The following is a 16380-nucleotide window of genomic DNA, read 5'->3' as shown; positions in this document are numbered from 1 at the left end:
ATGGTACTGGCCCCTATACTGATTCCCTAAAGAAAGCCCCTAGAAACTGGCTGACAGTTTGACTTTATCTGGACGGTTGGGCTCAAAGGATGGTCATCAGCAGTACACTTCTCACCTGTTGTAGTCAGCTATCCAGTCCGTGCCACCAATTTGCCTATATGTTGTTTTAAAAAAATAAATAAAAAAAAACAACAGAAGAATCCTTTTATTTTCAAAGTTTGATCAATCCATGAAAGAAAGAGCAGCACATTTCTGCAAAGCCCAAATAACTGTACAGCTCATTCTGCGGATAGATTTTCCTCACCAGAAAGGAAGTGCCTGTTAAAGAGAAGGAACCAGGAAGGCAGCCAGGACCAACTGTGGCCAGCATGATTCTGCTGGCTGGTACCTTTAGAAACACATTACACCCTTCACACTTCTTCCAGTGTTGCTCTCCTTAAAATCACTGAACGCCCAGGTGAGGATCCATCTAACCACAAAGGACATTTGAGCATCCCTGTTGGTCCTACGTTAGGGCTGCCCTATGCATTTTGATTTTCATTCACAGGTCCTATGGAAGAAACGGAGTGAAAGTCTCCACCGGGGAATGCTGCCTGGCTGTATGAGCAGCCACCTTTCCATTACGCTTTGGAGGAAATCAGGTTGTCTTCCAGTGAATTCCAGTCACCAAAGGATTTTATTGTTACAATACGATGAAGCAATTTTTATTTTGTGCACTTCGTGGTGCTCAAAATGTTAGTTTTCACAGTATAGAATGGATGTGACAGCATTTGTCATGGAAGCACTCAGCAGAGTATGTTGCAACTTCATTTAGTTGTGCTGTTTTATGAAGTTCTGCAGTAAAATGTGCCAGCAAATTATGTTGTATTAGTTTCTTTCTGGTGATTAACTAATCATTCATATAATAAATAGCAGCTAACTACAAGAAAGAGATTTATTTGTCACAGAGTTAGAAGAATGTCAAACTTTTCCCATTTCATGTAAAAAGGCAGAGGAAAAAATACTTCTAAAATGACTTTGCAACATGTGCTTTATTTTAAGTCATTACTGAATCAAAACTACACAGCATACCCTTTTAACATACCCTACCCACTCAATGATTTTTTTTTCTCAATAATTTCTTTAACATGGAACGAAACCTACATTGCAATTGTAAATTTTCATGCTACAATGTTCTCTAATGAGCCGCTTGTGTCACTAATAATAGTAATTTAAGAAAAAGGCCATTTTTCAAGCTCATAGGTATGTCTATATTTGGGAACTTAAAAAAAACCCGTCTCGGATGTAAAAATGTGACTTGGAATATGTAAACATTTTCATATACCTGAAACACTGGAAGAAGAATATCGGCTAACAGCAAAACAACAGTTGCCTTAAATCATCGAAATGGGAAAAAGCATGTCATGGGGAGCAGAGAGAAGCACACACTATTCAGTCTTGAAAGGGTTATAAGAAATGAAGTAGCTCCTTAGGTCATTGAATTCGCTTTCTTTTCTCATCTAATGGAAAGCAGTAACTTTGAAGAGAATTGCCCAGCAGAACATCCCAATAATTCACGATAATTATTCTAGCCATCAGTTAACCTTGACGAAGTGTCAAGTTTCAGTTGCTTTTTTTTTTTTCCTGAGAAAAGTCATTGATGTTTGGTGGAAATGTCTTCTGTGACTGTACAAATAAAATAAGGCATTTAAAGAGATTGTTACTTGTTTTCTTTTTGCTGACAGAGGCTTGTCCACAGTGTCCTTTGTACATCAAAACCTCTGCTTTTCTACAAATGGGTATGGCTAGAATGTCTTCAGTTCCCACTGCGGCCCTGGGTCTCGGGTGTCCTGAAGGCTAGTCAGCGTCCCATTACTGTAGCTTGAAAGTCAGTGATGTACAACAGCATATTGCACAATCCAATCGGTATGGCTCCAGAAAGGGTTAAGAAGGTACACTGGAGTCATCTGTGGGTTCACTCCTTTCTTTGCTCTTGAAGTTGTAATGATCGTCTGGCAAACTAAATCAGCCAGACAAAGATGCAAACTTTTTGTTGGTTAAATTACAAAGCAGTCCCCAGACTGTAGAGGAGTGGCACTTTAAAAACAACAAATCATCCAACCTTCTTCACTGTTGATCCTTAATTTGAAAGGCAGCATGGATTCCTAAGGCCGTAGCTTCCAGGACTCCTTCAGTGAAAAACATTGCTACCTAACTATAAAAGGCTTAGCTCTTAAGAGAATATTGTGCTTTTTTTTTTTTTTCCTTTAAAATTCAGATGAAATCAACTTGATTCGCAGTGTGACACCAAAGAGATCAATTAGTTTTTTCCCTAGTCCACTTGATCATAGTCTCTGGTGAGCGATACAGGAATATTAGTTTGGCATACAGGTCTTCTTCTAGTTCCAGTTCTCCAGTCTCTCGCACTAAGAAAATGTCAGTACACAACTTCAAGATTCGGTCCACATTGGGCAGCTCCTCAAACATGATGGAGTGAGAGATCCCACTGAAAAATTCACGGACAAATTTCCCTATCACCAGGACAACCGAGGCATATAGTCCCATGATGCTGGAAAGAAAGAAAGGAAAGAGTTCAAATCACACCTCCAGAAAGGGTCGGCCAAGTGTAAGGGAGCTCATCTACAGGGCTAAGTGTAATCTGTCAGCTGAGTTAACATTAATTTCTAATTAGGATCTTGTTTCTGCTGTGCTGCAGGATGAAGGAAAATAAACCCTCTTCAAACACCACAGAAATCTGGAAACATAAACAGCTGAGGCTGCTGACTTAAAGGGTTTAACCCCTCTCGCTGACGGTCTCATGGCCTGTCTGCTACAGCTTGGAAGTCACAGTGGGAAACCTGGCAATTGCTGGCTGCTAAAGGCAAATGATCTGTCAGGTTTCATATCTAATATTTTTTATTGAAGTACATATAACTGGTGACATACTAACGTTTGCCTGTCCTCCCCGATAATCCTTCTATGAGGAGTTCTCCAAAATCATGCCAAAAGGGCATATCTCCCAGGAAGGCACAGTCTCCTGCCTTCCTCTGTCTACGGAAATGTATTTCATAAGTGTTTCACACCCAGAGTCCTGGCTATGAGATTGGGAAGGTTGCCAAAACTGGGCAGTTTGGGCAGAACTTGATCTGTAGCTAAACTAACATCGCTTAAATGATTTTACTTGAATAGGAAATTGGTGTGAAGAGTGCTTCTGCCTTCTTGCCCACTGGAGAGCAGGTATCAAAGTTAATGCCATTCGTTACAAATATGAATATAGATATCATTAATAGACATGAATTTGAAAATCTCACAAAACCCCTTTTCAAAATGTTGTAATGTTCAAACACTACAACAACAAAAAAGAAATGAACCCTCCCAAACAGCAAATAAAGTCACGCCTACTTCTATCTTATCCACATTATTTTAATTTTATGTAAAGATTCCTTCTTACCCATAACCAGCCAAGAATCCGAGGCTTGGTGGACTGACTTTATCGCTGAATATGAAGAGCTCAAGACTCTCTTCAGACGTTTTGTATCTTTTTCCAAGCTGATTCAAAACCCACCACTCACGAACTCCCTCTTCAGACACATTTTTGACCAGGGAAACTGTAATGTTTTCCCATCTGCAGTCTATTGAAAAAAAGAAGTGTTAATATATATACCAAGAATTGCAAAAGTCAGACTGTTTTGAGTCAGATACTTCAAACATGTGCATGATAAAATGATCGAGTAATGGTTCATTATAATTCTCCTAAAACCCATTTTACATTATTTCTGTACAGAAGTATAATATCTAGACTTCTGTGGTTTTCCTTCTGCAAATCTCATCTGAATGTGCATTAAATAAATAAAATGTTTCATATCACCTACATTTTCTTCTGTACAACTGTCAAATCATTTTAATATTTTCAGGCCAAAGTATCACCGACAGTCAGCATGTCTGCATTTCAGGCCTAAAAAACCACATTTAACCTGGAGGGATAATGGTCAGCTTCCATATGTCAAAGTGAAACTATCACTGTAAATCACTTATGTCTTGGTATAAACGATGTTATTCTCTTATATCAAGAAAAGCGTACTATCCTATTATGCATACTGATCACACAGACGGGAGATGAACTCTGGCCCTCCTGATTTCTGGGGGACGTAAATTAGCAGTGTATACATTAAAGCCCTTTTGAAGAATCCCAAATTAAGAGTTCTTTACAAGAGAACCTGACTAATGACAGATAAGCACTCATAACTTATTGCTACTCATAGAGCTAGGTTCAGCCTCAAGAACTACTTTTCTCAATTAATCTAATCATGCTCACTGAACCTTGAACAGTAATCTCTTATACAGTACTACTACTGCGCCCGAGCAACAAATTTAACCTCTGTTGAGCAAAGTACTCTTAGATAAAGACTTGTTCCTACTCTTCCAACCCAACAGGTTTTTCACATGCACATATGTGCGCATGTGTGCATGTATTCCCTGTGTCTGTGAGTGCCCGTATGCATTCTTGTTGGGTAACAGCACTCTGAAATGCAATGATTTATCTAAACTGGATTCCTTGTAGTCAATAAGGAAGGAGTAGCTAAAAAAAGAACCACTCGGTGTCCTTATTTAAGCTGAGGAGCTACATTTGCAGACGTGCAGCATTACTGACTGTTTCTGGTAAGGCAGCAGGGAGATGTGGAGAAGTGAAACTTGTCATCACTTCCCCAGAAAACAAAGGAAAGCAGTTCCTGAAATCAGACTTGAAGGAAAGGAGCTGGATTTCATCTTTAGAGTCCTTACTGTTAAATACAAAGCTAAAATACATCCAGATGCATTTTCTGCCTTACGCTGCATTACCTCACCTCTCCTCAAGCTTGCAGGCACCAGGCAGAAACCACTGTAAGCGCATTTCAGCCTGAGGTGCCCCATAACAGCTCTGTGAAGGTGCAAGCGTGAGCGCTGTGTTGCACTTCTTTCAACCATATGCTGTTCACCGTGGTCTGGACACGTACCTGTCAATAGCTGCTTTATGGGTTTTGCCAGGGAATCACTAGGAGCCTTGATGTAGTACGGGTACACTGTCTCTAATGTTCTGGAAAAAATGAGAAAGCAAATATTTCATATTTTTATACCTCTAAAATAATTTAGAAATACCTAACAGGGCTATACACAGTTCCCAGTAATTCTTGGCTTAAGCTATGATTTTATAGTGTTCAGATGTCACATCTGAAAGTTAGCTGGATTTATTAACTATGTTCTGTCAGTACTTCAGCAGGGAGCTCCATCCATAATGTCCCCATTCACGCGCCATGAATCCCACACACCTGGGGCATGTGTGTTTGCAAGGAATGTAGACTTTGTATTTTGTTCCCCTTTTTAACAAAGCTGCTTTTATAGTCAGCTATATAAGCAGCAGCACAAAGAAAGGCAACACATCACCAGCAGTAAACAAGCTAGAAAAATATGTACCCAGAAAAATATGCGGTGAGAACAGTTACTGCTTCAGCATTGCAAGATGTTTCGATAATAACACCTGAAAAGAGTGAGAATTTTTGCCAGAATCTTTCATTGGGAAATATTTTCACAGTTTGTAGGAGGATTTCAAACTTAAAAAGAAAGATGTTTGTAAAAGTTCTTCCATTGGACTCAAAATTAAATCACCTTTAGTGGGACTTAATTACCAGCATCCAGAGAGAGAGATGTTTCATTAAAAGGAGCGATACTACCCTAACGTTTTCCTCAAATGACTGAAAAATTCTAAGGAAGGGGAGCTCTCAGGGAAGTCCTGTGACGCTTTGCCACACTGCATACACCAGGCTGAGGAAGAACAGAGGTGGCCCATTTAAAATCCCTCCTGATCACTCCCAGGAGGCCCAAAAGATGGGTAAGAGCTCAGCAGCTAAGTTGTCCCAGCAGAGGTGGAGGCAGAAAGCTCCCTGCTGAAGCAGTCAAATGGCTACTAGCTGCCATTTTCATTTATGACAAAGTAAAAAAAGCTTAAATCAACAATATTATTGCAACAGAGGCAAGGGCAGGTATATCTTCTATATTACTGCTTGCTTCCTGCAAGGAGAGAATTACAAATGAATTGCCTCTTCCCACAAAAGAGCAGTATCTACCCTCCTTGGCACTATATCACCTTAGGAAATATTCCCGTATCCTCACACAGCAGAAAAGTAAAAGAGGCATGAAATAATTTTTAAATGGAATGATCAGATGTGCAATAGCAGTCTGTTTGGATGTACAAGTGTGCGTGGGTGCAGAAAAAAAGCTGTGCACAGAGAAGACAGATCTCATTTCCACCTACTAACAGATATGAACCTCTCAGAGTGTTCACTATCCCAGTCGGCCTCAGCTTTAACTTTTCAACTCTTGCGGCGACAAATCAGATCAGGTGGCTTTCAGGGATGACATGTTGGCTTAGCAGTATTTAGAGACTACTGCTGTAAAGTAATCCCCAGTGAGCAGGCGGAAGAGGAAGAGCCAGACTCCTTTCAAATCTGAGAGGAGGTACCACTGCTGTTAATGCTATAAGGCTCTATCCATAGAATAATCTTTGATATTCATATGAAGAGCATGTTTTTTCTGCCTTGCGAATTTCCATTACAGGAAAAGATCTGATGTCAGAAACGACTGCAGATGTTACCCTTTGACTGCAGTGACTTAACACTTCCTTGGCAATCTAATACTATTCAAGAATAACAATGAGAAAGACAGTCTGGATGATTATTTACAACAAAAAAATCATCAATACAACATCCTCAGATCAAGTTGAACTGAAGTAACCCAAAGGAGAGTTTAACTGTGGCTATACTGTAATGAACTGGTGCTTATCCAATAAATCAAAGAAAAGTAACTAATAGTTTCACCATCCTTGTTGGTGGTGTTCCAGTGTTCATGGTCTTCTCAGCCCACATTTATCATAGGAAATAAGCTTTTACCTTTAATGTTACTATTATGTGACTTCAATGCTGTTGGCTTCTGTGAACAAGGCTCCAAAGTTATTAGAGGGGGATAGATGGGCAGACAAATGCCACAGTTGCACAAGCCTGACCACCTTAGGAAATAAGGTTTAAAAGGGAGGTTTTCATATAAATAGGCGAAGAAAATAACTTACACCTTTTCCAGTTGCTGTCCAGACATCATTGTAGCAATATCTCTTCTGGTGTTCTCTGGTAGGACAAAAGTAAGTTTATCTGATGCTATTTCGGCTTTGGCACCAAGGGTGAGATTTCTGTTGTAAGTAAAAGGGAAGACACATTGTCAACCTACAGTGAGAGCATAACCTAAACGCTTGTTTGCTGAACGCTAGAGCTAGTTGTCTAACTGCACTGACCCTGGCTATCCCACCCTTTGCTAAAGCAAGCATCATGCCACCTGTACCTGAGATGGTGTGTTTTCCCACAGAGGATATGTAGCAGCCTTAAAGGTGTATTTTTCTAACTGACTATGCCTTTGTATGTATTACAGGACAATGATGACAGATTAATATACTTTTGCTCATTACATCAGTCAAATCAGAATGGGAAATGGAGCGTGCCTGCTCTGACTTCAGGCAATGGGATGGTCTGCATTACCACACATTCTGTGCCCAGGCAGCTAAAGATGCTACAGTCAGCTACAGCTCCCCAAACCCCACCTCAGCCCAGCAGAAACGTGTGGCTAACAGGCTGCCAGGACCCCCATGCCTCCTCCTGAGTCTTCAGGCCAGCTGCAGAACACAGCTGGGGCAGGAGCAGCTTTCGCATCACGCCTTGTGCCGTGCCCTGCAGTCGGGATGCAGCAGCTGGGTAAGGCAGCTCTTGGGCTCCTGAAGGCTGCGGAGAAACCTCCCCGGCACATGATGTGCAAAGGCAGAAAGTGTGTATGCTGCCCGAGTGACACAAAAGGGCCATCTTACAGCTGCTTGCGGTCTCCTGGCCCAGATGAAAGACCCTTTTCGGAGAAAAAGTAGAAGGTCACTGTGGTAAGCCTTTACCGCTTTCAATCATTCATGTTCCCACTGTATCCACAGGATATAATTTGAGAGTGAAAAAGGTCTCTTTTAACTAGTGTATGAATGTCTGTAGTTATCCAAGCATATGGGCAAACTGAGAAGCAGTATTAAAAATTAATATAAGCTTCAGAAATGATGGAGTGATGTAATTCACTAGCTAATACTGTATGCTTCCAGGAAAATAAGGGGGGTCAAATAAAGTTGAATCAAGGGTGCAGATTCATTACAAGCCTATTTTTGAGTGTGGAAGGACTGACCCAACACGTTCAGAGCTCCCACAGTGATTCAGCTGACCTGCTTCCTGTGCACAGTCTTTTGCTGAGGATTGCTATAACAATCCAGCGTCCACTTCCAACAAAACAGGTAGATACTGGGGCTGCGAAGGTACTTAATTTCCATGGAGCAATGACTTAACTCCAAATTAATCCAGCAGTCTACAGGGATCCCAGCTGGCAGACAGCACCCAACAAACCACCTCAGTGACTGGGTGTGCTCTAGCCTGCAACTACTTTATATTCTAGGCTGTCTCTTGCAAAAACTTCACTGTAAAGTAATAGTTCACCGAGGCCAAAGAAACCACAAGTAAACAGGCAAAGGTCTTGTCAAAATGGATCCGTGCCATTGTTATGCTATTTGCATAACAAAGTCTCTGAGTATGTGTGTATTTAAAAAAAATACTTGGTGTCAGTTACAGACCCATTTAATTAAGAGGACCACGCACTTCTGTTTGTATTTCCTCATAGTTTTTAGGCCTTAACTAGGCCTAAGTATTCAGTTCCCATAAATGCTAACAAGGTTGTTGCTTGGGGCAGTTTATTTGAACATCTCCACCTAAAACTGGCTAAAATTTTCTCACTTTTCCCAATTCCCCTTAAGTCTCATTGAAAACTCCACCCTGCCTTTTTAAATAATGTACTTGGAAATGGTTCCACTTCTCTCTTTATTTTTTGAGAACTGCAGGCAAAAATTGTTTTCCTGGGTAACCAAGGTCACTTCTCTCTGTCTCTCTCCCTGTCTCTCTCTGCAGTACAACAGAATTTGCTGAAAAACTAAACCAAAAATGCAGCACGGAACTGTCCTGTTGAGCGAACGCTTGGCAAATGATCCATCAACCTCATAAAAGCCATATTAATTACCTTTGAATGCTCCATGAAAGAACTACAGTGAACTCAGCTGAAAAATCCAGCAGTCCCTGTATCATTTTCTCTCTACTGGGAGGGCTGATGGTCCATAGAGAGTTTGAATTTCCCTCTAGATCCGCTAGAGTTATATCTTCTTTTCCATAGCCCTCTAGAAACTGCAAAGCAGCCTGTAGGTGCAGAAGAGGAGAAGAAAATTTCAGCGTGGTGATATTCACAAGACATAGAGCCACATTTCCCAGTTAGGCAGAATTGTAAATGTGTGTTTAATTGTAAGCGCGGTGGTTTGCACTGATTGTTTTTCCTCCGGTACCAACTGGGTCTTTAGATTGGAAGGGAAATAACCAAAGTATAGCCGAGCTAAGAAGGCAAAACAAAACTGGCCCTGCTGTTTGAAAAATGACGGCCACGTGGGCTAAAATGAGTCTGAAAGTTCATCAGGTAAACTCTGTAAAGTCTATTTAAACTTAAGTGAAAATTTTACTCCGTCTTTTGTTAAGCTTCTTTCTGCAGAGAAAGATGTCTGCAAAGGATAAGGCAACTTGAAACTAGTAACTTCCAAAGTGGATCAAGATTACAATATTAGTGCTACAATACATGGGCTATCTGGTAGGATCTAATACCAAAAAATGTTACTTCTTGAATGGGCTAGAAGCAAGCACTTCTTTTAAAGTTATATCTGATCAAACTTCAGTTACTTTAGTAATGCAACAGCTTCTACTAATTACTAGCCTTTTTCCTGAGAAACTTGGTGCATGTTGTGACATTAAATAGTGAGACTATGTTTAAATGTTTATATTTTGACATTTTAATGGCACAACTTTTCTAGGCCATGCACGCTTTCTTTTGATGGCACCACATCTCCTCACCGGGAGGTGAAAGCTGTGCGTGCTATAGGAAGGAGCACGGAGCTTAAAAGCGCCGACACTGTTGTGTCCCCACAGCATGTTTGTTTTGGCAGTACACCAACAGCATCATGTCTCCTGAAGGTTTGTGAAATTTAGAGGGGAGGTTTTTATTCAGGCAATGGGACAACTAGCGTTTCTGTCTTCCGTGATTTTGTGCAAAGATGTCTGTATTAATGGTAACTTGTCTCACCATAACCCAGCCCTGTCCTAACAAATGAACCGTCCGAACCTTTCCTCATGCAAACCCTCTTTATGGAAACATCTTCCAAATGATGGCAGTGCTGCTGACCACTTACAACTGCACAAACAAAACTTACAAAAGGCCTCCATGGAAACATGCACACATTTTTAAGTAATGAGGTATTCTACATTTCACTTACAGTGTTACCCCTATAGCTTCCCAGAAACGCATTGAAACCAGTCTGATTCAAATCCTTGAGCTGACTCTGTTGAGCACTCATTGTAAAAATAGGCTGGGAAACAAAAGAACACACACTTGTCACATTTACTTCACATCAGCTGCTACATACACACTACAGCATCCTGTGCATCACAGTCCAAGACAACTACGGCACTCAATTCAACAGGAGAAGGTTATGATCTTATTCCACTGAGAAGCAAGCTCCCTCCAATTATCTTATATTTACCATGTGGACCTGCAGGCAGTTATCTGAGTGTACCCGATGTAGGATAATTTATTCAGATTCCACTGCCAGTAGGTTCTGGTTTTAACTTGCAAACGAAGATAATATTTTACATCAGTGATAAACTAACATGTTTTTAAACTCAAAAGGGATCATTTGTGGGAGGCAGGAGAGTTCAATTCAATGAAAGGAATAAGAAATAGCACAAGGAAATACAGTACAAAAACCGAGTTTGCTTTTAGTCTTTCTTCCTTTTTACCTGATAACCTCCTAGAGTTATTGTGATTGATACATCTAGAGGCTTGTTGGTGATGCCTGCAACAGATTTGATTAAAGACATGAAGAGCAGTGGGAACCAGACAATACAAATCAGCAAGACGATAATCATGCCACCCATTCCATACTTCACAACTTTCTTTTTCTTCTGGCCTCTTGGTTGGGGATATCTCTGCAAAAGCAAACAGCAACATGGTAATGTCTCTTCTGTCAGAGGTACACTTGGTATGATTTGATGGGTGAATATATAATGATCTTCAGGCTTCCCATCTTCTGCGACAATTTGCTACCCATTGTCAGGCCAGTTATTTTGAGATTTTTAGCCAAACCTGCACAGACGCTGAATTTCTGGTGACAACAGAGGAAAGTGCCAAATGAACCCATGTCAAGTGTGCATCTCCCGTGAAGAATATTGTAAACCTCTGTGGGTTTGATTCTTCACACCCATAAAGAAGGGAGGAATTGGGTAGGATAATTGAAATTTTTTGTCTGAATGAGTGCCAAGCATGAATCAGAGGAACCAAATGTAAAATAACAGCAGCAACAGTGATACAACAATTTGTTCAAAAAACTCTGAGTGACCCATGTTTTTGTATTTGTCCTTCCAAAAAGTTTTATCATAAAGCTCCTTATGGCATAATTCCTCTCACAGAGCTTGAAATGCTGCAAACTGCATTTCGGGGTGGGGCAGGGAAAGAAATTTGCTTGCCAGCAACTGACATGCACAATCAGTAGGATTGTTTGATATTGCACTACCTCCACATTCATTTCACACCTCACCTACAGTATGTCTAAGAGTTGTTCACAGGCTTGATCCAATCTGTTTCTAGTGAATCCCACACGAACTGCATTTAAATAATGATTGACGTTTTGTTGCTGTCCCTAAAGTCTTGACACTGCTGATGTAACGTCCTTCCCTTTCTCAGCTTCTGAGGCCAAAAGTGACTTTGCTTTTATCCTTCTGTTTTCAAAGCAGATCACACGGCATGTGTGTTCTGCCTTCTCTGTAATTCCTGCCCTCTGTTATTGGCCTCATGATTGAATACTTTACCATACCTTACCATAAATGTCATTTACTTTGGTGTATTCTTTTATAGGATTTAACTCCGCACAGTGTTTTAGGATCCTATCTTTCATGCACTGCATACTGCATGTGCAAAATAAAGATGCATTGTATTGCACTGCACCTCAAACACACGCCAGGAATCTGGCTTTCAGGAAATTGTTCTTGCTTTACAACATGAAGCCATAAAGCCCTAGGAGAATATTAAATTTGTAATACAATGCTATATTTAAAACAAATTAGTCACTTTTCAAAAGCAGTGTATCAAGTCATTTGTCTTGCACTACAGAATACTGTTTTCATTAAAATATCATATCAAGATCACCAGGGGTATATTATTTGTCCATATGAGATTAGTTCAGGCACTTTTCATGATGTTACAGAACAGCTCAGAGAGCCTCTAGTAGTCACAGTACTTACGCATACCACTCAATGTGAGAGAGAGAGACAGAGAGAATCAAAGTACCTTGAACAACACTCAGAGTCATGGGTAGTCATTTTGGTGCATGGCATTCCCACACACACGCTAGCTTGGATGTGGAAATCTTCCCATGTCAGATCTATGCTGCATATAATGAAGAGTGATCCAGTTGTAGTGTAAAAAAAATATGCGGTGAGATGGACAGTCAAAGTAGAACTGGATTATTATTTCTCTGACTCCTGAAGCCTCTGATGACACTCCATTCATGGCAGAAATGGCAGTCATATAGAAAAAGCCTATATACAAGATTTGTGTGCACTTCAGCTCTGAGTTAATGTAAGTGACATACTTGGAAAGTAATTGCCAGTAAGAGACAGGATTATAATAAAAGTAGAAATACGTCAGTAACACTTAAAAATACAGCCATTTCATTGCAGATGTACAGTCTCTGACTGGTTGGGTCACTCTTAAAAGAATGCTTAATTTCTTTTTCAAATTGGCAAAATAAGCAAGCATATGGTTGCAATCTTTATAGCGGTTATAAGGAATCCAGAATTTGCAAGTTTAATTTGAACTGAAGCTTAAATGATTTAAGGAGACTGAAATTTCAGTCAGACAAATGGTGGGTTTATCTGGCCTGCAGTTCAGTTCTGGATGTGTGGAGACTCTCCTGAGATAAAGGCGCCAGTTGAGTTCCCTCTACAGTTACATGAACCAGGTGTCCCTGGGACCTACACGGTGGAGGCATGACCTCTTCCTTCTACTGACCTTTCTCTGCAGCTTGAGTTTCCCTGCTACTGCGGGTTACTCACGTAGTTGTTATGGACAAAGTGAGCCTGTGTGAATAGCAGGACTTTCATCCCCGGCCTTGAAACTCAGGCACACAATTAAGCTAGCAGGCGCATGCTTGCGGAGTTCATGTTAACGGTGGAAACATCAGCTAGGCCCAAAAGAGAAGCCATTTGAAATTTCACTTGCGGTGACTGCCAACTAACATAAAGTACCCAATAGCCTGAATATTTCTGAACATAAACACCAGGTGTATCTTCTAACAAACTGTCTTTATGGTGGATTTCCCAATTATTTAGGGACTCGTGATTATTTCTCTTCATTTCTGCAGGGGAGAGAGGAGGCCTGGATCACTCATATGGGGCTTCCTTACTTTTTCTGACTCTCGCCAACACTTCAGGATGAATATATGAGCATAGATATCTTCAACACAGATCCAGCTGGAAAGACTGAGAGTGGTATCAGTCCAAACCCAGTCCATTACTGCCCTCAGCTCGGTCAAAAATGGCACCAGGCGGAACCTGAAAGGAGACCACAGCAGATAACTTGTCAGAAATGGGGGGATCACATTAAACGAGCACAGTAAGCATATATACAATAACAGGGAGAATTGAGCCAATGTTAAAAGACAGTTTAATGGGAGATTTTTGCAAACATAAATACAATCATATCCTGATATTGCATGGCTAGTACTGATGTTTTGGGGGTGGTATCTTATCCATAGCTCATGCTCCTGTAGATCTCCTTGTCAGGCCATAAACACGCTTTTGCATCCTTATGCCCAGTAATTGTGATTGAGCCACTGATAGAATGGTACAAAAGAGACTCTCTTGTATCCCGAAATTCCATTGACCTGGGAGTGGAGTAGAGGAACACTCTTTCAAACAGCATGGTGAGAATTAGTTTTATACCTCCTTACACCAAGTGGTGCACGGCTTCTTTGCAGTAGGTGGGCAGTCCTCGGCTGCATATGGAATTGGGCGTTATGACTCAGGATTAAGCAGCAGAAGAAGATGGGCTAGCAGGAAAGCAGCACGTATATAGCAGCTGTTCAAAGCGCATCATTCCCTTTACTAGTCCCACGCTCTTCTGCTTGGCCAGGTCACAAAGACTATTTTACATGAAGAAAGCTTTCTTTTGTAACTTTCCCTACTGGAATGCAAGAAGTCCATACTGAAAACATTGGGAAAAGGCTGAAATTATTCCAGCTTTTCTGTGAAATATATATGCTTTGAACTGGCTTAATCACAATATCATGGTAACTGCATAAGTGGAGGGTGGGGTATGCCTCTTTAACACCACCTTTCATTCTGAGGTGACGCTGTGTCTGTTACTTGCAGTAACCTTCCTAACTCTTGAAGAGTTTCAGATGTGCAACACTTCTCAAAAGACACACAAAGGAAATATTTTTTGATGCATAGCTCGTATTTCTCATGTGTACTGTCTTTAACTTTATTCTTCTCACCTGCTGACGTAGAGCCTGTAGACCCACTACAAAGATCTCTTTGGGATTTGATGCCTTACTTACTTACTTTTTAGGACTGCAGAGCATGTAACATTACCTGCTTTCTAGCACAATGTGTAGCCCCTATATCTGTTCACAGATGTGATTTCTTAGAACTGTTAACATTGTCTCTTCCACAGGGGCCTGAATGGCTGACTGGTATGTTAAGCTTCTGGATTCAGAGTGGGAGACTAATTTTTCTGAAAATAAATTCCTGAAATTGATTTTTTGTGGACTGCAGGGAACATATGGCATATTCAGTGTGTGCTGTGCAAAATCTACTGTCTCATTTCCAGCAGCCTGTGAAGACAAGTCATGAATAACTCCAGTATCTCATGATAGCAGATCTATATTTCACAAAAGAAAGGAGTAGGGCAGTAGGTCCAGACTTACCCTTGAAATAAGAACAAGTTGACATAGTTATAACTTTTTGTGAGGAAGTTGCCAAGAACACGAGTTGGATATCCGCAGCGTATCTGATACGCTGATAAGCCAAAATAAACACATTTCACAAAATACCAGAGCTGGGCAACTGTGTTCTGGCTAAATTTCCTGTAATGGAAAAGACAGATAAAGGGAAATGATGAGCTCTGTATCTGTATATGACCAAATTAGCTTGAATTGTTTTGTGCTCCTGGCAGTTTCCCTTTCCTGAGATCCTGTGAAAACCCCACTGCAGGGTTAAAATAGTATTTGAAAGACGCTGGATGAGAAAGTCTATAAACAGCATCTATTGTCACCTCAAGGTCACAGGGGAGAGACTGGGAATAGACTTCCCAAAGACAGAGGGCTCTGGGGCTCCCGGTCTCCCTCCAGGTGCCAGAGGTGTCTTGCTGCCCAACACAGGCCAGTCTGCTCTCGCCTCCCATGATGGCACATCCCTCTGAGCCCTGGGTAGACACCTTCCGTTGGCTTTTCAGAGGGCTGACATATGGACTGAACCTAGGCAGTTTTAATGGCTATTTGTGTTCAGGGGGGCACCCCCAAGGTCATGAACTCATACAGGAATTTAAGTTGGAGTGACCTCTGAAGATCAACTTTTTCGCCCTCCCCTGCCTGAATCAGGTCTAATTACACCAAATTGTTCTGGCACCTGTCCAGTTGAGTTCTGAATATCTCTGAAGATGGAAATCCCACAACCTGTCTGGGCAACCTGCTCCAGTGTTCTACTACCGTCACGGTGAAAAGATTTTTCATCATCTCTAACTGGAGTTTCTCTTTTTTTAACTTGCGGCCTCTTGTCCTATCTGAAAAGAGCTTAGTTTCTTCTCAATGCCCTTTAAATAGGTAGCTGAGGGCAGCTCTTCACTTTCTTTTCTCCAGAGTCAAGTAACCCTGTTCCCTCAACCTCTCCTCACACGCCATGTGCTCCATTCCCCTTACCAACTTGGTGAACATGTGCCGCTTCTGACTGCAGTTCAATAGCATGATAGACAGGATTTGTGAGCCCACCATGGTCTGATATTTTCAATTACATACTGCAAAACTATTTTCATTAAGAAATTTGCAGGGGCTTCTAAGAATCAGCCTGACTTAGAAGGAATACAGGAGGTTTCAGATGCAGGTTTGAGATTAACAACTTGATAAATTTCATAAAAGCACATAAAAAGTCAAAACAGTGTTACTGTCTTTCAAGTGATTAAATCAAGCCAAAAGTTTCATATCAATTCTTAATGCTC

General features: G+C 41.0%; 1 protein-coding gene across 2 annotated transcripts in view; it reads right to left on the bottom strand.

Annotated features, from left to right (window-relative positions):
* Positions 1–206: 206 nt before the first annotated feature.
* Positions 207–16380, bottom strand: part of PIEZO2 (piezo type mechanosensitive ion channel component 2) — a 320283-nt gene continuing 304109 nt past the window's right edge. For both annotated transcript variants that reach the window (XM_063326530.1, XM_063326531.1), the window contains 9 exons: positions 15095–15253; positions 13571–13718; positions 10908–11096; positions 10385–10477; positions 9094–9266; positions 7079–7195; positions 4974–5053; positions 3431–3611; positions 207–2548 (listed from right to left, as the gene is read on the bottom strand). In XM_063326530.1, coding sequence (XP_063182600.1) covers positions 2296–2548; positions 3431–3611; positions 4974–5053; positions 7079–7195; positions 9094–9266; positions 10385–10477; positions 10908–11096; positions 13571–13718; positions 15095–15253 — 1393 coding nt within the window. In that variant the 3' untranslated portion in view covers positions 207–2295. The remainder of the gene's footprint in view (positions 2549–3430; positions 3612–4973; positions 5054–7078; positions 7196–9093; positions 9267–10384; positions 10478–10907; positions 11097–13570; positions 13719–15094; positions 15254–16380) is intronic.

This window comes from Chroicocephalus ridibundus, chromosome 2, assembly GCF_963924245.1.
Source record: "Chroicocephalus ridibundus chromosome 2, bChrRid1.1, whole genome shotgun sequence".
Taxonomy (NCBI): Eukaryota; Metazoa; Chordata; class Aves; order Charadriiformes; family Laridae; genus Chroicocephalus; species Chroicocephalus ridibundus.
Note: the sequence above shows the minus strand (reverse complement) of the source record. Positions and strands in the feature narration are given on the sequence as shown.